The sequence below is a fragment of the Coregonus clupeaformis genome, unplaced genomic scaffold (genome assembly GCF_020615455.1).
Source record: "Coregonus clupeaformis isolate EN_2021a unplaced genomic scaffold, ASM2061545v1 scaf0148, whole genome shotgun sequence".
NCBI classification, from domain to species: domain Eukaryota; kingdom Metazoa; phylum Chordata; class Actinopteri; order Salmoniformes; family Salmonidae; genus Coregonus; species Coregonus clupeaformis.
This window is the reverse complement of record NW_025533603.1, coordinates 298,821-320,245: the sequence shown is the minus strand read 5'-3', so window position 1 is coordinate 320,245 and position 21,425 is coordinate 298,821. Positions and strand designations below refer to the sequence as shown.

The following is a 21,425-nucleotide window of genomic DNA, read 5'->3' as shown; positions in this document are numbered from 1 at the left end:
AGATTTATAATTAATTACTGTAACACAATACTCAGTCTGTCCCAAAATCATTTTGGCTGCTGCTGCTACTCTCTATCTCTCTATCTCTGCGTGTGTGATAGAGACAGAGTTCTGAATAACTGTCTGGAGAGATATCTAGTCCTTGGGGAGATGTCAATTCAGCCTTGCTGTGTTTTTCAACAACAGATTGGGCTTCTGCTTGGAGGTCTGTTATTGTCATGTCTCAGCCTTGATTGTGAGACAGACAAACAGGTCCATTCCCATCAGATGACTTTAATTATGTTACAAGCTAGATAATATTCTCCCCTAAAACTAGACATTTTCACCCCATTATTTCATGTTTCCATGTCAGAAGTATAGAAATCCTGTTATATGGACATTTTGGAACATTAACATTCTGTTTTCGCTATAACAACCTCACCTCACCTATAACGTGCCTTACAAGAGTTGGCAATTAATGACCTACTCAACTGTCCAGACATGCAGATGCAAACTGCAAGCTGCACACCACACACAACATTAATAGTAGGCTAGACCAAGGAAATGTGTCCGTAATCAAAATTCGGAACTGGGAAAACTATACTTACACTGTAGCGCTGACCGCTATGTTTCTCTCTCTCACACACACAATCTTTGGGGTTTAGGCCAGGTATCTGTAAAGCACTTTGTAACATCTGCTTATGTAAAAAGGGATTTATAAAATATATTTAATTGATTACATTTGATTAATAATATAATAACAGTGCTGTAGCCACCTGTGCCTGTTCTGTCTCTGGCAGAGGGCTGGCCAGGAGAAGCTTCAGCATAAATGTCCTCCAATGGATTATTCCGTTTGGAGTAGACTGTAGATTCAGCTTCCTCGATTGACAGACAGGCAGACACACATATAGGTTATGTGGAAGCTTTGGACCCAATTAATCTTCTCAGAACATAACACAAAATACCATATAGCCTAAGACGTTTTTTAAAGGATTGAACCTACAGTAAGAGAAATGAAAATATGCTGATGTATTCTGAGGAAAGTGTTGCAAATGTACCCTATTAGCTCAAGTTTGGTAATGAAGATGTTCTCTTTCTTTAACTGAGGTCTCCAGCATTCTCTGACCCTCATCCATTTCCACCACTCTTTCCTCCTCTCCAGGGATTTCTTGCATCTCCATGATTCTCGTTTTCTGTCTGGGTCTCTAACTTTAAAAAGCCTATAAGCCTGTTCAGCAAAATCTCCAGAAAGTCACTTGTGTAGCAAGTCTCCCACACACAAACCAAATATATCTATTTAAATTATCTCCCTTAGTCTCTGTAGCTAGTGTCACTTGAATAGAAAATAAACAATGTACAAAGTGATCCCTCCTGTCATTTACAAGTTATACTTCCTCACTGATTTATCTTTGGCTCACTCACTCTTTTTTATAAGAGACGTTTCATCATTCCCACTCGCCATTACTGAGTGTCAGCAATTTATTTGAGATGGGACATTTAGGGGAAATAAGATTGACAAAATTAATTGTACGGTATATCCAAATGTAACATCTTAGAACTTCTGCAAAAGAAAAATAAATGTCTTACATTCACAACTTTTAAAAATAGAGGATGAGATGGGGACAGTTTGTGATGTGACAATACTTAAATCTGCCCCCTCCCCCTCCCACACACAACCTTGCCTGAATAAAAAGGTTTAAAAAATGACAAACTGCAGAACTAGAAAACCATGCATTTTGGATTTTATTTTCCACAAAAACTCCATGATATTAATTTACAAAAAATAATAATATTTGCATTAAATACAGATGACTGGCTGAGAAAGAAAGATGGAAATCAAGAGCTTTCCCCTTAACACTCTTCTTTCACATCTGAACTCAAATCTCTTTTTCACTCCCACTCTTTCCAATTCCCCCCTTATTTTTCAAATTCAGAATGCCTTACCATGGTTGAGAGGATACTGACACACAATATGATCACCCCAAAAATACTGACAAAACTTATACAAACCCTCCCCACCAACTCTCCTCCCCACAGCCATCTCCTAAACACTTAGAATAATAGTGGTGAAACATTACAAAGAGCTCTCTCCCATATCCTCTCTTCATCTCCTGTCTCTCTCTCTCTCTCTCTCGCTTTCCTCCTTTTTGTCCCTTCTCAGGCACCGTAGACGCTCTCATTACTGTAGGTCATGTATAGGAACAGGTCCTCTTCATGGTGCTCCTGTGAGGGACCGGGTAGGACAGGGACAGAAATAAGGATTTAAAATGGCCAAAGCAGAACTGTTGATAATAACTGAAGTATGTACATTGATTAAAACATTTTATTTTAATTGTATTTGTTTATAACATAGGCAAAACCCGCTCAGCACAATCTCAATGTAATGGAGTTATGTCATGTCACTGACAGTGAGAGAAACCCTGGCATCTGGCGTTAGGGGGTCATGGGGGTTGGATAAAAGGTTGCGTCGGTGTGAGTGTGTGTTTACCTCATAGACAGCAGAGAGAGGAGAACTGGATGGGGGAAGGGAGTTGTTGACGAAAAAGAAGAGAGCTTCCTCAGGTCTCATAGACACACGCTGTCGGATCAGGAAGCACAGTTGACCCACTGAGAGAGAAAAAGAGAGAGAGCGAGATGGTCAGACAGGGACTTACAGAACAAAACTAACACATTATCTAGACTTTCATTTGAAAAGAAGAGGAAGAGTGGCGCAATAGTGGAGGGAAGGGAGAGAGGGAAGGGAGAGAGGGAAGGGAAGAGGGTGAGAACAAGGTCATGAGTTGGGAGAGAGGAAATCATTGTGAGAAAGAGAGACATCTCATCAGTTTCACCTGTGAGGTCAGAGGGCACGAGGTACTTCTTCTTGTCCAAGTCAGGAGCTCTCGACCTGGCAGCCCTCTCCACGATGATCTGGTTTAGGATGGAACACAGAACTTAGTCAGTAATTACACACTGCACCATCATGTCCCATTCAACTGGAGCCAAGAAACTTAGCATGCAAGGCTAACATCCATGTATTAAACCCTATCTGACCTTAATAACACCTTACTAGCTTCCTTTCCCTTCATCCTATGCCAGGATCACTTACCAGCTGATAAAAGGGATGGATAGGGTTTTTAGGCCCTGGAAATTAATTCACAATCATATAATGAGTGTGATGTCCTTTCAGATTAGTGGCCAATGGTCATAAGAGAAAGGAGTTAAGGAAAGGAAGCCATCTAACACTAGTGGTAGTTATTCTGTTGACACTTACCGGTATCTTGTCGGGATGCTTGGCTCGCACCCTCTCACCCTCTGCCCTCCTCACCTCCAGTGGTACAGAGCGCTGGTACTGACTGTCCATCTACAGAGACACACAGGGACGGGTCAACAGTGGTCAACATGTGATAATACATCATATATGGATGCACTGTAATTATTGTAACATCACTGTATCTGTATATTGTTGTTACTTGCAGTTGAGCATATAATAATGCAAGACAAAATATGTTAACTGACGTTCTTCAAACGACTTCTATTCTTATGTGTATAGTCAATTTAAAACTAAAATATAGCCTAACCAGTTCTGGCTGTATGTGAAGCCTGGAGCCACTTATCAGCTGTAAATACCACCCTGTCCTGATATCAAGGTACACAAGACCATGATGACATAACAACAACAGCATGTGCACCGTAGATGGATCAGGTACACAAGACCATGATGACATAACAACAACAGCATGTGCACCGTAGATGGATCAGGTACACAAGACCATGATGACATAACAACAACAGCATGTGCACCGTAGATGGATCAGGTACACAAGACCATGATGACATAACAACAACAGCATGTGCACCGTAGATGGATCAGGTACACAAGACCATGATGACATAACAACAACAGCATGTGCACCGTAGATGGATCAGGTACACAAAAGCAAACTGGTCAGGGAGAGTCAGATTGGCTACTGTATGTTGTCTTGACAACTCAATCATTTGAAATCATGTATTGTATGTAGAGTGGTCTACAATGTTTATAAGGTTTTTTTTCTTTAAACTTTATAAATGTGATATGCATATATAATATTATATTTGCACTTGTTTGTAAACTAAATATTGAGATTATATATGAAAATGTACAACATAGCCTACATTAGGTGAACACACTGGCTTGCTTTCTAATGGATGCATAAATTAGCGATACATCTTATTTAATATACAAACATCATGTGATAGCCAAGGTAACGCTAGCTAAAATGTATGATCATAATAGCAACAGGTTCAAGTTTGATTCTGAATAGCCCTGTTTATATCACAGCCAACTACTGTAGCCTACTGTTGTGGTTTTTCAGACATGGCAAGGTGACCACGTCATTATTTACAGTTTTGGGTTTGGTCAGCTGAGTAGGCTAACGTTGACGTTAGCTAGCTACAGTAGCTAGCTTATGTTGCAAGCGGGTGTTATGGCTAATCCTTATTGCTGGATAAAAAAACGCATTCACATGGCATCCAAACGAGAGACAATACATGCCAACAAATCGATCAAAGCCAATGAGCTCTTTGCGAGATTGAGGGATATGCTTGCACGAAGTCGAAGCGAAGGCAAGGAATCAACAGTCAAACACTCACTCACCTTTGGGAAAAACGGAATAAAAACAAATACAAGTGAAAATTCCACACCGATCTTTCCCACCGACTCTTCACGTAACCAACGCTATCATATAATGAGCACGACGAACAGTTATTTTCGATTCAATTATATCAACGGACCTAAATTAAATATATTCTTAAATAGCCGACTGTTCTAACTGGCTAGATACTTTTTATGCCCCAGAAACAACAACAAATACAGTAACGCCCAATTTGAGTGATTTAGACCAATGAACGTTGTTTGCGCTGATGGACAACGTTTTTAACCACTCGGGCAGAGTTGGGGGACGGCGTTTTATTTAGTGTACAATGCTCCCATTGGAGTAATAGTGCTGTTTCCCGACTCTCTGACTCGGTTTTTGCTTGATTTACGTTTTAGTCAACCAATTAAATTGTTGTAAAACTGGGCCAGGAGAACCTTCCTATACGTGCCAGACGTTGCATACGTGCCAGACGTTGCATACGATTTGTCCTGTAAAAAGTACACTTTAAGTCAGGGCTGAAAACATATTTGTGTTCGGTCTATCCAAGTCCGTTGACCAGGGTCTACTATTGATTTTAAGGCCAAAAGTCCTTCATGTAGGCCAAGTTCTCCTGCTGATCCAATTTTACTATTTGCTATCAAAAACAATAGTCAGAAAAGGATAAAGTATTTCACACAGGCCTACATTAATTTATAGGTGGAGGACAATTAATATTCATGTGAATCATCCTTTATTTCCAAAGCATACTTTCTCAGTCTGCTCAACACAGACAGAACATATTATTTTGATCATTGTACCTCTTTTGCCATACAATTGTGTATGCAGTACTGGAAATGTATTGCACTTACAGCACTTTCAACATTCTTAACAATGTGCATACAACCCTTCTCTCTTTATCTCCTACTCTTCTGTATCTCAAAGGGGATTAAGTACCCTTGCCTGGCTACTCAAATTCCTTGTTCCAGCCAAACGCTACGCCATGCCCACAGACATTAGTTTCTTCTACACAATGAGTCTGGATCTGAGTACCTCCCCAACGATTTCTAGAAAGCAAACACATTCTAACCATTCTGATTGGTCCCAGAAACCAATGGGTTGGGAAGAGCCAGAGCACATGTGGGTAAAGCTGTGCTTAAAAAATGTGTCATTGGCTTTGATACTCTGATTGGGTAAAGATTATCCAATCGCTGATTACTTTGTTTTGTACAACACCCCTCATTTTGATGTCACCACAAACGACTTCAACAATGGCAGTCTTAGACTGAAGTATGTAGCGAACATAGAGCAGTGGAATAATTCAGTTTGAGTCGTCAGCCAATAAGTACCCACCATAAAAGTAATTTATGAAAATCTTTGTAATATACACAAATAATACATTGCCCTGAATATATAGAAACATTTTGTTTAAAGACAAATTTCCCTTTAATATAACCTCTATTGCAAAACACTCCACTGATCATACCATGTCTTTACAGTCTTAGATGGCTGATTTCCAATACAGCCTGTAGCAGTCCATCGACTTTCATTGCCAGGGTTTGATTTACAAGGCTACCCTAGACACTCCCAGGCACCTCCAAAAGCCTTCCAACTATTTACGTTGGCACTCCTGTAAGTGTTACAGGTATTCATGTCAGTCCAGTGCCTCTCTCTAAGGCACCCCGTCTAAGGCACCCCCTCTAAAGCCATTCCTCCCCTTGCCGTTCATCCCCAATAAGCAGGGTGAGGCCGGGAGGGACAACTCCAGTCTGAAACACTATGTTTCATCCATTGTCCAAATCCACAGGACCACAGTAACTCCACTCCATTGATACACAGTGACTGGGATTCGCCCAGTGCAGTCAGGCAGTGGTTGGTTGGTCATATTGCAGCCGTGGCTGTGGTAATTTTGAGAGCGTCCAGCAGGTTGCGCTGTCGGACCCTGAGGCTGGCTATGGTTTCCAAATGGGACTCAGGAGTCCATCCTCTGTGTCTGTCTGACAGCCTGGTCCCCTCCACCCAACCTGAGGAACGACAGAGAGAGAGAGAGCGAGAGAGAGAAATAGAGATAGAGAGGGAGAGCGAGTTAGGGAAACGGGGAGAAAGAGGGGGAGAGGAAAGAGGAGGGATAGAAGGGAAAGAGTTTTAAGAAAAAGCTACTAAAAAAGTAACACATTTACAGCACACATAAACACTGAGGTATGGAGGTGTTGTGTATTCCCACAACCAATCAGGGAGTGGGTGGTTCTGTCCTCCTTACCGTCGCTGCTCTGCTGGTGGACCAGAATGACCTCAGCCTTCTCCAGGGACAGCTCGTCTGGTTGGTGGGCAACGAAGGCTCGGATGCACTGCATCTGTGTGAAGTCTGTGAGTGAGAGAGGGTCAGAGGTCAAATACAGCAGGGTCATGAGGGTCAATATATCACTACTGTCTGGCCATGCTAGGCTGGATGGCAATATAGCCATTTTTACCCACCTTGTGCTGCAGAGTAGTCAATAACAGGATGGGGCCTGGAGACAGCTGAGATCCAACGCAGTTTGTCACCTCTGAAAGATCACAAGAAAACACACTTTTTAGACACACCTGTGGATTACATTACTCTCACTCTTTGTAACACACGCACACACTCACACACACACACAACCCTCTCTGTCTTACTGTGTGTCGGTGCTAAGTAGCAGGGCTTTCTTGTTGAGGTAGAGGCGGAACAGGTTCTTCTGAAGAGAGTGCAGTTTGACCCGACAGTTCTCAGCACGCAGCTCTGACACTGGAGCATGGTCTATCACTGTGAACCTGCCCCCTCTAGAGCGAGGGAGGAGAAAAGGAGAGGAGTGGAGAGGAGAGTTAATAATGCCCAATGATGAGAACATTGAAAAATGTATCAATAAAAATATTGATATCAGTCTAGATTTCCTAATGCTTGGTTTGCTTTGATTGTTGTGTGAGTGTGTTTGTCTGAGGGGACTCACTCTTTGTGCAGCGACAGCAGCAGGTAGTCATTGAAGAGGTGCAGGTAGACACTCCTCTCTGTCTCCCTCAGAGAGAAATCCATCATCTCAGTCACTGGTCCCTCTCTCACCAGCCTACGAGACTGACTGACCAGGGGGAGAGTCTACAACACACATATGTTAAACTCGGTTAAAGCTTGCTGCTGTACTTGTATTGTAACTTGTTATTGTAATCAGTTCAACACAGATATGTTCAAGGGACAGCATGTAAAGCAGGGGATCATGGCAGATGTAGTTTATTACTCACCCTGCATTCAAAGTCCACTCTGGCACTGAGAGAGACCAGCGACTCAATGCTCTTCATCTGAGTAATACTGTCATTGCTCTCCTGGATCAACTGAAGGACAGAGGGAGAGAAGAGAGATGGTTAACAATTGTGTTATCTCTTGGCTACATCATGTAACAGTGCACCACCAGAAGGAGGGGAGGGGGGTGGGGTTACATACCCTCTCCAGTAGCTTCATAGCTTTGATGGCCTGGACCTCCTCCTCTGTGTCTTGGGCTGTTCTCTTCACAATGTTCTGAGAGAAAAAGACAAAGAGAAATGAAGGGATTGAGAGAGATTGAGAAGGGGAGAATGAGACCGTGTTGAAGAGAGGATTATAAAGAGTCACATACTTAGATTGTGCACTTAAAACATACACACACGTACAGACACAGTCACACACACACACCTGCACAAGGAGCTTGATTCGTGTGATCCTCTGGAAGGGGAGGATGAGGAAGGAGCGAAGAGGAAGACGCTGACACACTGCACTGCGTTCCAACTTCTCCACTACCCGCCTGAACCCTTGGTTCTCATCCCTGCAAGGCAGATAGAGAGAGAGAGAGAGAGAGAGAGAGAGAGAGAAAGAATGTGCTGTTTGTAAGTCAACGTAAACACATAAATGTGCAGTAATACAAAGAGTCTGTCAGAAAGTGTCTGTCCAATCAGTGAACAGTGGGGGAGGACTCACATGAGTCTCTGGTAAGTGGCATCCTGATATGATTGGTTGGTGAGGTAGGGCACGTAGACTTTCTTGAAGCGTTGACAGTGGCGAGCGATGATGTCGCACACGGTGAAATGCATCATATCAGATTCCACCCTCTCTTCCAGCTTCAACAGAAAACTAAGAGAACAACAAATACAGAGAAAGACTGAGGTAAACGTTGACAGAAAAAGAGAAGGAGGGGCTTAGAGAGAGCCCATGACCTTCAGCCTGTAGGTTTGCTAGTTTGAGGAACAAACAAATAAGTCCCAGTCCTCTCACCTGTGGCTGATGGCTCGGACGTCGGCCAGCCTGGAGAATAGCCAGTTCCTGTCCTGAGTAGTCAACAACTCACCGAGCGGCTTAGACTTGACAAAGTGGTCCACCACGATGTCCAGACTACGACAGTACGACGCTTCCGAAGTTACAACCTCAAACTGCACCTGACAGGAAGAAGAAAGGAAGAGAAGTGGTAGGAGAGGGTGGAGATTACAGGCACTGTTCCAACTACCCCGAGAACCCACAGATCCAGGCTCCAGAAAATCAACATTAGCTACTAGGCCCCTGGCAAATGTCATCATCGACATCACTGGTAGAAGGGTCCTGTTGTGTTAGTTTTTGTTTACCTCCTGCAGGCGTCTCTGGTCGTCAGTCAGCTCCCCAAACTCAGCACTGTTCCTGACCTCAGGGATCTCCTGCCACAGGGTGAGGGAGATGGAGAGGCGAGGAGAGGAAGGCCTGGCCGGGGGGGCCAGGCGGGCCTGGGGCGGCTGTGGTAGGGGCAGGAACTTGGCGCTGGTGCCACTGGATGTAGAGCCAGAGTGGGACAGAGAGTGGGGGTGGATGACTGGGGGGAGACAGGGTAAGGGTCTGCGGGCAGGAGGGAGCGAGGGGGCCAGGGAGGAGGGTACGGGGGACAGGGGGACAGGGAGCACCTCGTAGATGGAGAGGGCGTCAGAGCAAGACTGACTGAGGATCTCCCTGTTCTGAGCCGTCTCACTGTACTGCTGGTAGAGCTGGGAATCTGAAAGGTGGTAGGGGGGAAAGGAGGTAGAGGGAAGAGAGAGAAAGGAGGAGAGGTGGAGGGGAGGCAAAGCGAAGGGAAGAGAGAGATGAGTAGAGTAAGAGAGAGAGAAAAGTTAAGACAGGGACAGAATGGGTATAGATGAAGAGGACGAGTGAGAGAGAGGCAGAGAAAGAGAGCAAAGGACAAAGTGGAAGACAGTAAGAGGACAGTGAGAAGAAAAACAGAGTTAGGGGAGAAAAATCAAGAGAGGGAAAGGTAGAGAGAGACAGAGAAGTGGGTTAGCCAGAGTGTATGGTTTGCATTTTACATTCCCCCTACATACACTTCTTGGAATGTTATGTTATAGCAGCGACAGTTAAGTTAAGAGATATGAATACCTGTACAAACCTGCCTGTGGCCCTGGAGCGTGCGTGCACACACACACACACACACACACACACACACACACACACACACACACGACTGCCCCATTTCATACAATTCCACATTGACTCATAGAACCGAAAATGAAATCCAACAGTTTATAGGTTCCATGGAGGAAACCTACAACATGTTTGGGCTGGAAAACAATCTGGGAAAATACAGAAAGGGATCAAGCACGCACTGTATACATGAGTAAGCCATTCAAGTCTGTCTTGGGACTCACAGTACACTGCTATACAGTCATATCTAGTCCCAGATTCAATCTGTCTGTGGACACGTTTCTTTAACAGCACCTTTACTGGTAGATGAAATCTGTCTGTGGAAGTATCTTGTTTGATTTTACTGACTTTTTTATTTCAAATTACAAGGAGCGTAGTTAACCTAGAAATAAATGTGCCTTCACAGATTCCATACCCACATAACCATAAACACAGACTAGCTCTCTCTGCTCATTGTAGCATACAAGGTGCTGTTGAACTAATATTATTACATATAAAATACATTTCAGAGAAGTGGATGTGTGAAAGTGCATGTGAGTGCCACAGGGATGAAGGAGAGAAAAGAGAGGTAGAGCAGAGATACTCACTGTAAAATTTGGAGTTCCTCCTAGTCATTTCGATGGTATTCGTGACATTCCTGTACAGAGAGAGAGGCAGGAGTCAGGACAGGGAATCGTCAACACTTCATCTACAGAAGTAGTGTGGTGCATTTTATATCTACTCTTTTGACTCAGGCACTAACTAAAACAGCCTGGTGTTAGGGTTAAATGGCAGGCAACAGATCTAACTGTACTCATTGCAGGCATGACATCAAAAGACTGACTCTATACATGGCAAGTGCCATAAAATATGACAATGTAATAAAAAAATTTCTGTCACTGTGATAGCCCAGTGCACTAACATAACATATGCCCCCTCCCTCCCCCTGCTATCTTCTACTCACCTCAGGTCCACGTCTCCCCAGTTGAAGCTCACCTCCTCCTCATCATCAACTGGAAGCAGAACATATTGTTTCCAGTGTAGTCCAGAGAGATAGAGCAACATAACCCAATAATGTAACATACATTGGCTCAGAACAGAACAGGCAGAGCAGGTTTGGTTACAGAAATAAGGACTAGTTTGTTTGCTAAACTCCCCTAGCTGCGCTCCTCTCTAGGTGGTGTATTATAAACTGAACGTACTGAAGTGAAGACAGAGCTGGGATAGAATGGATAGAAGAGTCAAGGAGGAAGAATGAGTTATGGTTCCAGACACTCTAACCCAGCCTATTTATTGCGATATTCTGGAATTGCCACACTGTCCCCACCTCCACTCTCCTCCTCCCTTTCTCCCGCCCCCTTCTCATGTCAGTGACTCAGGTGATGGCAGTTTCTTGTAAGTCTCCTCATAATGAACTGAATTCAAGATTTTAAGGACATTTAAACGGCAAGACAGAAGTCCACAGTTGTGGTAAGGTTGGGTTAGTTAGCATCAGAGGTTGGATCTCCTTTAGAGTTCTGTGAAATCCCACATGAAAAAATACTACAATTTACTATAGAATACTACATTACTTACTATAGAATTCTGCAATAAACTGTAGAATACTATACTACACACTGTAGTATCCCTCAATCATGTGTAGTACTTACTATAGAATGTTGTAGTATATTGTAGAATACTATAGTAAATACTACAGTATTATCCAGAGAAATAACACTGTAGTAAATACTACGGTAATGTCCACAAAAACACTAGTCAGCAAAAACACTACAGTAAATACTACAGTATATTACAATTCGAAATAAAACACTACATTAATTACTTTATTATATACTACAGTTATTTTACTACAGTATTTATACTATAGTTACCTGTAAAATACTACAGTATATTACAGTATACTACAGTAAATACTACAGTATTCCATGTAGTCCGCAAAACACTAGAGCGAATACTACAGTAAAGTCTGCAAAAAACCCTACAGTGAATACTTAAGCAATAAGACCCGAGGGGGGGGTGGTATATGGCTAATATACCATAGCTAAGGGCTGTTCTTATGCAGGACGCAACGAGGAGTGCCTGGATACAGCCCTTAGCTGTGGTATATTGGCCATATACAGTGGGGTAAAAAAGTATTTAGTCAGCCACCAATTGTGCAAGTTCTCCCACTTAAAAATATGTAATATTCATCATAGGTACACGTCAACTATGACAGACAAAATGAGGGAAAAAAATCCAGAAAATCACATTGTAGGATTTTTAATGAATTTATTTGCAAATTATGGTGGAAAATAAGTATTTGGTCAATAACAAAAGTTTCTCAATACTTTGTTATATACCCTTTGTTGGCAATGACACAGGTCAAACGTTTTCTGTATGTCTTCACAAGGTTTTCACACACTGTTGCTGGTATTTTGGCCCATTCCTCCATGCAGATCTCCTCTAGAGCAGTGATGTTTTGGGGCTGTCGCTGGGCAACACAGACTTTCAACTCCCTCCAAAGATTTTCTATGGGGTTGAGATCTGGAGACTGGCTAGGCCACTCCAGGACCTTGAAATGCTTCTTACGAAGCCACTCCTTCGTTGCCCGGGCGGTGTGTTTGGGATCATTGTCATGCTGAAAGGCCCAGCCACGTTTCATCTTCAATGCCCTTGCTGATGGAAGGAGGTTTTCACTCAAAATCTCATGATACATGGCCCCAATCATTCTTTCCTTTACACGGATCAGTCGTACTGGTCCCTTTGCAGAAAAACAACCCCAAAGCATGATGTTTCCACCCCCATGCTTCACAGTAGGTATGGTGTTCTTTGGATGCAACTCAGCATTATTTGTCCTCCAAACACGACGAGTTGAGTTTTTACCAAAAAGTTCTATTTTGGTTTCATCTGACCATATGACATTCTCCCAATCCTCTTCTGGATCATCCAAATGCACTCTAGCAAACTTCAGACGGGCCTGGACATGTACTGGCTTAAGCAGGGGGACACGTCTGACACTGCAGGATTTGAGTCCCTGGCAGCGTAGTGTGTTACTGATGGTAGGCTTTGTTACTTTGGTCCCAGCTCTCTGCAGGTCATTCACTAGGTCCCCCCGTGTGGTTCTGGGATTTTTGCTCACCGTTCTTGTGATCATTTTGACCCCACGGGGTGAGATCTTGCGTGGAGCCCCAGATCGAGGGAGATTATCAGTGGTCTTGTATGTCTTCCATTTCCTAATAATTGCTCCCACAGTTGATTTCTTCAAACCAAGCTGCTTACCTATTGCAGATTCAGTCTTCCCAGCCTGGTGCAGGTCTACAATTTTGTTTCTGGTGTCCTTTGACAGCTCTTTGGTCTTGGCCATAGTGGAGTTTGGAGTGTGACTGTTTGAGGTTGTGGACAGGTGTCTTTTATACTGATAACAAGTTCAAACAGGTGCCATTAATACAGGTAACGAGTGGAGGACAGAGGGGCCTCTTAAAGAAGAAGTTACAGGTCTGTGAGAGCCAGAAATCTTGCTTGTTTGTAGGTGACCAAATACTTATTTTCCACCCTAATTTGCAAATAAATTCATTAAAAATCCTACAATGTGATTTTCTGGATTTCTTTTCCTCAATTTGTCTGTCATAGTTGACGTGTACCTATGATGAAAATTACAGGCCTCTCTCATCTTTTTAAGTGGGAGAACTTGCACAATTGGTGGCTGACTAAATACTTTTTTCCCCCACTGTACCACAAACCCCTGATGTACCTTTTTGCTATTATAAACTCGTTACCAATGTAATTAGAACAGTAAAAAGTAATTTTATGTCATACCCGTGTTAGACAGTCTGATATACCACGGCTTTCAGACAATCAGCATTCAGGGCTCGATCCACCCGGTTTATAATATAGTATTTATACCATAGTATACTATAGTATTTTTTCATGTGGGTATCAATAACTAAGAATTAACGTTTGTTTGTATAACAGTCTTCAAATAAAAAAGTATGAACTCTTCTGTCTGGCGTTCTAAAAGGTTAGGTTAGGTTGACAAAATTAGATGATTTGAGATCATGAAATTAGTTGAGTATTAAGATCATAATTAGGTTATTCTAATGTTAATCTGTGTTAGGTATTGAGTTGCTTTTCTCTTGATTTATTCCTCCGTCTCTTTCTCTCTGTCTCACCTGATGCGTGGAATATTCTCGTTCTGCGATCCCTCGCAACTCCTCCTCCTTCTTCTTCCTCGTTTCTTCTCTCTGTTGTCTTGCGGAACCCCCGCCTCCTATACTGAACATCGGTGCCCAAATCTTGGAAACTACAAGTGCTCTTCACCCCCCCACCTCCCGTTGTTTTACTCTCTTCCTTGCCCTCCTCCCCTCCTTCCCTCTTCTCTGACTCCCCTTCCAGTTTCCTCTCCTCAGTCACTTCTCCCAATTTCCCCCAGTCCTCGGCCCCATCCTCTATCCTCCTTTCCTGCTTCCCCTCTACCACACTATTCTCTTCCCCCTCTCCCACAGTCCTCTCTTTCTCCCCTTCTTCCTCCATATTTTCCTCTATGGTGGTAATAGGTTGTTCTGAGTCAGGGTTGTATATAAGGCTGGGGCAGCTGGTTGGTTTGTACAGGGTGTTGCTCACAGAGAGAAACAGATCTTCCTCTTTCTGGGCATGCGCTTCTTTCTCTGCATCCAGTATATGAACCTCGTCCCCAACTTCACCCCCTTTCTCCATCTCACCCTCATCCTCTGTCACCATCTCTACCTGGATATGTATATGACTGTCTGTTTGTCTGTCCGTACACACATTGTTACCCTCCACCTCCTCTCCCTGTCTGTCTGTAGGTGTGTCTCCATGAGTAGTGTCTAGGGTTATGGCAGCATGCGTGTCTGTGGGTGCGCCATCACCAAGCATAGCATTGAGAGCCTCAGCATGCATGTCTGCTAGTTTCTCCCATGTACCTCTCTCATCCTCCACCTTCCCTGGCTCTGCCTCCCGCTCAGACAGCTGCGCCTCCACCGACTTCCTACCACACTTCGTCTGCTTATGAACCGTGGCGTAGACGGGTGATGCTCCTCCCCCCTCTGGCGTCTCGTCCTTTTCTTCCTCTATCTCCTCTTCTACCCTCTCGGTCCCTCTCTCAGTCTGGCTGACCTCTTGACCTCCCTGTGACTCTGGCTGGGGGTCGCCGAGGGCGTGTTCCTCTGAGCTGCCAAGGATCTCGCTCAATACATTCTTGGCCCACTTCATGTGTGAGGCCTGGGAGTGGCGCTTGGCCTCCTCTTCTGTGCTCCAGGCTCCACTTATACGGATCTGGAAGGCCACAGCTTCCTCTGGGCTCATCACTCCAGGGTTATTCTGGTCAGAGGTGACTTGGTCAACTACAGAGATCCCATGCTGGTGGTACCCTCCACTGGGGTGTGAAGATGGACCCATCTCTGGTTCTGTCCTCCTTCTGTCTGTTGGGTCCCTCTCTCTTGTGTCTGTGTACTCTTTATGTCTTTCTCTCCACTCTTTGAGGAGTTTTTCGGTCTCAGAGTTCCTCCTTCGGTCTATCTCAGCGTATGGGTTCTCCTCCATGACCTTCAGTCGTTCTTCGCTCTCTCGTTTTAGGGTGGCGTGACTGACGTCCACTATGGAGCTCTCTTCTGTGTCTGTTCTCTCCTCATTTGGCACGTGGATCTCTTCCCTCACTCTTTTTCTCTCATCCTCTGCCCCTTGGTCTCCATCTCTGGAAGGGTCATCATGAGGGAGGTGTGTAATGTCACTACTGTCATGACCATATCCAGGATTTTGATTGGTCGGCTCTGATTCCACGTCACCCAGGACCTCTGTCTGATTGGGTATTGACCTGGGCAGTGTTTGTCCAATCACACAGAACACGTAGGTGGGTTGCTTCTTCCCCTTTCCGTCATTCACCTCTCCCTCCACTGCATCTTCCTTTTGCTCTGTCCGTTCTTCTGTTATTTCTCTCTCTCTTTCATGTCTTCTCCCTCCACCTCTCTCCATCTCTCCCTCGCTCCCCTGAAAGCCAACAGGTTGCCTGGCAACATGATTAGCAACCCCAACTTCCAAGAATTCCTTGCAGTCCTCAAACTCCTCTTCTCCTCCGCTGGACACAGTGATAAAGCCGTCCTCATAGGAAGGGATTCTATCCCTCTCTCCTTCCCGCTCTCTCTCACTTCCTCCCTCGCGCTCGGAGTGTGCATATCTATCACTTCCTCCTTCTTCCTCTCTGTCACCCTCTGTCACATTCTCTCTCTCTGTCTCCCTGTCCCTCTGCCAGCGTTCCTCTCTCTCTCCATCGCTATAAGTCTGGTGTTCCTCTCCTCTGCTATCACTCCTTCTCCAGGCTTCTGTCTCATCGTTTTCATCTACATTTAACTCTATCTCTGTTTCTCCCCCTGTCCCTCGCTCCAAATACCTTTCTCTCCCTCCCTCCCTCTCAGTTTCTCTCTCTCCGTTTATGGACATTGTTTGTTCCGCTGACCTATCCTCTTGTCCATCTCCCTCTGTCTTCCTTTCTTTTTCTCTGCCTGTCCTTTGTTCCATGGATCTGTCCTCTTCTTCACTTCTCTCTCTACATCTGTTAGTGTGCCTATCTCGTTCTCTCTCTATAACCTCATCCTCTACAGAGGAGTCTTTGTTATATCTGACCCTCTGTGGTTCTAACCACATCTTCCGCTGCTCAGGGCGCTTCGTCTCCTCCTCTCTTCCTTCTCTACCCTTCACTCTATCGCTACGCTCCCTCTGCCCCCTGTCCACATCCTTCTCTCCCTCTGACTCTTTCTCTTCATGACTGTTTCTTCCTCTTCTCCAGTTTCTTTCCAACTCTATGTCACTGCTCCATTCTCCGCTGCTCTGGACTTGTGGTGGCACCCTTGGGACTGTCTCACTCTGCGATCGGCTACCTCTGTCTGCTCCTCCCTCCCTTTTGGGATCTGTCTCTCTGTCTCTCTTCTCCCTGCGCCTCCTCTCTTCATCCTCCCCCTTGTAATATCTGTCCCTCTCTCTGAATCTCTCTCCGTCCATCTGCTTCCCTCTCTTTCCTGTTACATTAGGCTGTGTTCCCTCCCTCTCTTTCTCCGGGTCCCTCCTTTCCCTTGGTCCGTCCTCTCGCCTGCCCCCTTCTCTCACCCCATCCCTCTCTCTCTCCACTTCCCTCGCTTTTCTCCTGTCCCTCTCTCTGTATTTCTCCATGTCCCTCTCTCCATCCCTGTTCCTGCCCCCGTCCCTCACTCTCTGTCTATAAGCATCTCTCCCTCCATCCCTCTCTCTGTACATCTCCCCCCCTCTCCATTTCTGTCTCTCCTTCTCTTTCTCCCTCACTCTATCCCATGCTGTGTTCCCCTCATTGTCCCCCTCACTTTTACTGTGCAGATGTTTCAGTTCTCTTCTGTTGTCATCCCTCACTCTCTCTTTCCACTTCTCTCCATCACTGTCTCCCTCGCTCCTGGTGTCCCTCTGTCCCTCTCTATTTCCTTCCCTCCTTCCATCCCTGCACTCTCTATCCGAATAGTTCTGTGAATCTCCCTCTCTCCCTCTAACTTCCCTTTCTCCCTGCCAGAGTTTTGGCCTTTCTCTCTCTCCATCCATATACCTCTCTCTTTTGCTCCATAGGTCATTGCCCTTTGAGTCCCTCTCTCTCCTCCTTTCTCTGAAATCTGGGTCCGCTTCCCTCTCTCTCTCCCTCCGTCTCACTGTCTTATCATCCATGGGCCTCCCTCCATTTTTATCTCCCTCCTCCTTTGCCCTTATTCTCTCCCTCTCTCTGTATCTTTGTAAGTCCCTCTCTGCGTCTCGATACCGCTGTATCTGTGCTGCTTTCTCTCGTTCTCTCTCCCTGTCGTCCATCTCTGTTCCCTTCTGTCTCTCCAATTGTCTCGTTCCTTCTTTCCCCACATCTTCCTCCACAAATGCACTCATTCTTCTGTCTCTCTCGTTGCTATTTCTTGTCATTCTAGGAAACGTGTCTCCTTTCTTTCTCTCCTTTTCTCTGTCTCTGTCGTTCCCGATCTCCATATTTGAAGTAGGTCTTCCGTTGGCACGTCTCTCTCCCGCTCTCCCCCTTCCTCTCTCTCTCCATTCCCTTTCCTCCTCCCTCCCTCTGGATATGTGGGCACAGTCCTTCTCTCTGTTCCTCTCTCTTGGTCCAGGTTCCATCTCTTTTCTTCTATTTCTTGTTTTGTCCTTCAATCTCTCCATTTCTCTTTCTCTCCTCCATTCCTGTTCTCTGATCCTCTCCCTCTCTCTGTCTGTCCGGGCCATAGTTTCAGGTCTGGGACTTGTTTCGCGGGAGATCTGGCTGTTTGGCTGAGGGTTCCGGTCGGAAGCGCTTTGATTGGATGGATTAAATATGTCAAAGGGATTCAGACTGGGGCGTTTGGTCCCCATGGTAACATACTTTTTTCAGAACCTGAAAGATGATAATATTCTCTCATTAACTTATAATTCATCACAATCTGGACATTCTGCAAGGATACTGCTACAACCAATAGAATCACTTGAAGTAGCATCACTTTCAATCACTAAATGAGGATAAAGGAATGTTGAGATCAATGAAAATGGAAGGTGAAGAACAGCATTAGGCACAATGTGGCCCTCAACCCCTGAAGCTGAATAGTGGCCTAGTGGCTTTACCAACCCTGACCAATGCATCACTATTCATTTATTCAACTGGGTAGTATAAAATGTTTGTCAATTACAAAGAGGTGAAGATACTGTAACTACGATACAACGCAAGTCCAAAGTGTTATAACTGTGGGTGTTATGATGATAAGAATCACAGGCAACAATGTGTTTATGCGACCAGTTTGAGACCACAGCGTCACAACCTTTGGTCAGACAACACTTTAAAAAGAACCACAATAGCCAACCCTCAATACACTTTAACTCAATGGATTCTACTGCTAACTGATTGAGTTAATTTAAAGGGCAAAGCCACTCAAAAACTATATTTTGGTAAAAATATAGTTTGAGTGGATTTTCCCTTTAAGCTTGGAGCACCAAGTATCTATACAACAACAGAGCCAACAGCAAAGTGTTGTAGAAATATAGAAACAGCCCAGCAGATTATGTGACACCTGGGAACACTGATTTATTAAACGCAGCACAGCACACGTCTGCATAGCACAGTCCACATAACATCGCTCAACACACCAACTAACCCTAAAACAGGACTCTCTTACACACAATGAAAACATACATGTAACACATAAACCACTAGACAAATTAGCCATGAATCAATGTTAGAACTGTAGATTGACTGGTAGATCAGCAGAGAAACACAGTAAAGAGATCTGAGGGACTCACATGAGGTTAGTATGCCGGGGCGGTCTAGTCTCTCTTCAGCTTTCAGTTAATTCAGTAGTGTGAACTAACAAGGATTTCAAAGTTCTATTAAACTTTAATCCAATCCTGACCCTCTGTCTCTCTTTGCATCTGTATTCTTCTCAATCTGTCTGTCCCTCTAAAAAACGAATGTTTACGCCTCAACCTCTCCCCTCTGCTCTTCTCTCTCTCCTTCTCTCTCTTGCTGTTTCACCCCTCCTCCCTCCTTCCCTGCTCAAATTCCCAAACAAGTCTGAACAGATTGACACTTATCTTCACCCTCCTCTTTTTCTCTCTGTCTTGTCTTCACAGCCACTGTTAATGAACAGAGGAATTTGGACAAACCAAACGAAAGGCCGCTGACTGTATCCCACAAATCAATCTGTTCTCCTTCCTCCCACACTGACGTGATCAGTTACTGCTGACTCAAAGATAAGGCTTGCCGACTCTCTCTCTCTCTCTCTCTCTCTCTCTCTCTCTCTCTCTCTCTCTCTCTCTCTCTCTCTCTCCATTCCTCTCTCACCAAACACAGGAAGTACACCTCCTGGGTGTCTCTCCCTTGTCTGTGATTGGTTGATGCAGGATAGCCGGGTGTGTCTGCACAGCACACTTAAGGCAGGTAAGGGCTGTAGATTCTAGAATCAAGGAAGGGGGAGGGGAGGCAAAGAGGAGCGAGAACACACTCACACACTCACACACTCACACACTCACACACTCACACACTCACACACTCACACACTCACATAGCCACTCAGCAAACAAACACAGCCTACGCAGGCTTATAAAAACTTCCCTAACATTCCCTGGAGAAGTAGTAAAGAACTTCAAGTTCCACAGAAAAGGAAAGCTAGTTCTTCGGATCACAGTAACAGGATTGGGCAATGACAGAAAAGGGAGAGGGACTTATTTATGTCAGCTGTACTGTCAGTGCTGCTAGGGCGAGGAGTTTACCCTGAACACTTAACCTGACTAGGAAACCTTGGGGCCTGAGTCATTACAAATATTAATGATTTAAGTATGCAAACAGTCTTTTTATTCTCCATGAGGAATTACTGGAATCTGTAAGATCACTAAATAATGTAAATCCATAAGATAAAGTGTCAGATAAATGTATTTTAATGCTCCTCTCCATTTGTATTTTCTGGCCTGGGGTTCAATGAGTGTGGGGTGTCAGAGTGGAGGGAAGCTACACCTCCTCAGGATGGGAGACAGCAATCAATGGCAATTGAATGATTAAAATAATTTTTGGGAAAGAAACTAATCATCAAGTCTGTTCCAAAATATTTGTGGTGAAGCAACTGTATTTTCACATCTGTCTGTTCCACCTCTAGATAATCCTGTTGTAGCCTCATCCCATGATAAAAAATGCTTGAACTGGTGTGCTACCTTTTGTCTTTTCATGTAAATGCAGGTAGGAGCGTGCTAATTAGGTTGCAGTGACAATCAGACAGAGTAGAGTCTTTTGTGAGGGGAAACAGGTTTGGGCTATATCACCATCACCACTCAACACAGTGATCAGTCTGTAAACAGCAGGGAGTGCTGTCTACTAGAGGATGACAGACAGACACAGTGAAGAAACTTTGTTGATCCTGGAGCATACTTTTTGTCTATTCCATTGTGAGCTTGATGTAGTTATTTCACTGTCAGTTGAGTTGAGTTTCCTCTGAAGAGTGGAAAGAATGGTAATCATCTTGAATTTAGTGACACATTCAGCCATGGTAGACATTCATGTGACTTCACCCTACATCAAACATCTCTCTAGTTTTAAACTGTGTGTATGCTATCAAACCTCTGATCTGTGTGATGATGTCTGGTTCATTCAGGCCTTAAACATATTATTTATAAATTGCCTAATGACTTGTAAGTAAATAAATATAGACAGCCTTATTGTATTTTATATCCTATATCATCTGAAGCTGTGCATTAATGAAGCTATCAATGTCGTTTCACAGATTTACACTGGCTAAAGTAATGGGAAAACACGAGAGAATGGCGAGGATTTAAATTCAGAACATCACTTGCTGTGTGATGTTTGTTCGTTCTTGCCACCCTTACCAAGAACTTCCCAACTACAAATTCCCAAATCAGCTGACAGGGTTGTGAAGCTGTCAAGGGAGGAAAATGACAACTACTGTGCTGCTCCACAGCAAGCTGTCACGGTT

The 21,425-nt window shown here is 44.4% G+C and overlaps 2 protein-coding genes across 3 annotated transcripts; both read right to left on the bottom strand.

Annotated features, from left to right (window-relative positions):
* Nucleotides 1–1,699: 1,699 nt before the first annotated feature.
* LOC121586229 (gamma-aminobutyric acid receptor-associated protein-like 1) lies at nt 1,700–4,804 on the bottom strand. Of its 2 annotated transcripts, XM_041902764.2 has the most exons (6): nt 4,595–4,804; nt 3,540–3,597; nt 3,233–3,322; nt 2,811–2,889; nt 2,468–2,586; nt 1,700–2,202 (listed from the first exon to the last, which is right to left on the bottom strand). In XM_041902764.2, exons 3-6 carry the CDS (start codon nt 3,320–3,322, stop codon nt 2,137–2,139), a joined length of 354 nt encoding a protein of 117 aa, XP_041758698.1. In that variant the 5' UTR covers nt 3,540–3,597; nt 4,595–4,804; the 3' UTR covers nt 1,700–2,136. The 2 variants fall into 2 exon arrangements, with proteins under 2 accessions (XP_041758698.1, XP_041758697.1); XM_041902763.2 differs by lacking the exon at nt 3,540–3,597.
* A 1,033-nt stretch (nt 4,805–5,837) lies between these two features.
* LOC121585388 lies at nt 5,838–19,738 on the bottom strand. Its single transcript, XM_041901748.2, has 15 exons — nt 19,246–19,738; nt 14,124–18,349; nt 10,940–10,988; nt 10,584–10,633; nt 9,174–9,571; nt 8,830–8,990; nt 8,536–8,688; nt 8,254–8,383; nt 8,026–8,100; nt 7,827–7,916; nt 7,541–7,683; nt 7,230–7,373; nt 7,047–7,117; nt 6,832–6,936; nt 5,838–6,595 (listed from the first exon to the last, which is right to left on the bottom strand). The coding sequence occupies exons 2-15, from the start codon at nt 18,325–18,327 to the stop codon at nt 6,453–6,455; spliced, it is 5,916 nt and encodes a 1,971-aa protein (XP_041757682.2). The 5' UTR covers nt 18,328–18,349; nt 19,246–19,738; the 3' UTR covers nt 5,838–6,452.
* Between the last annotated feature and the right edge of the window lie 1,687 nt (nt 19,739–21,425).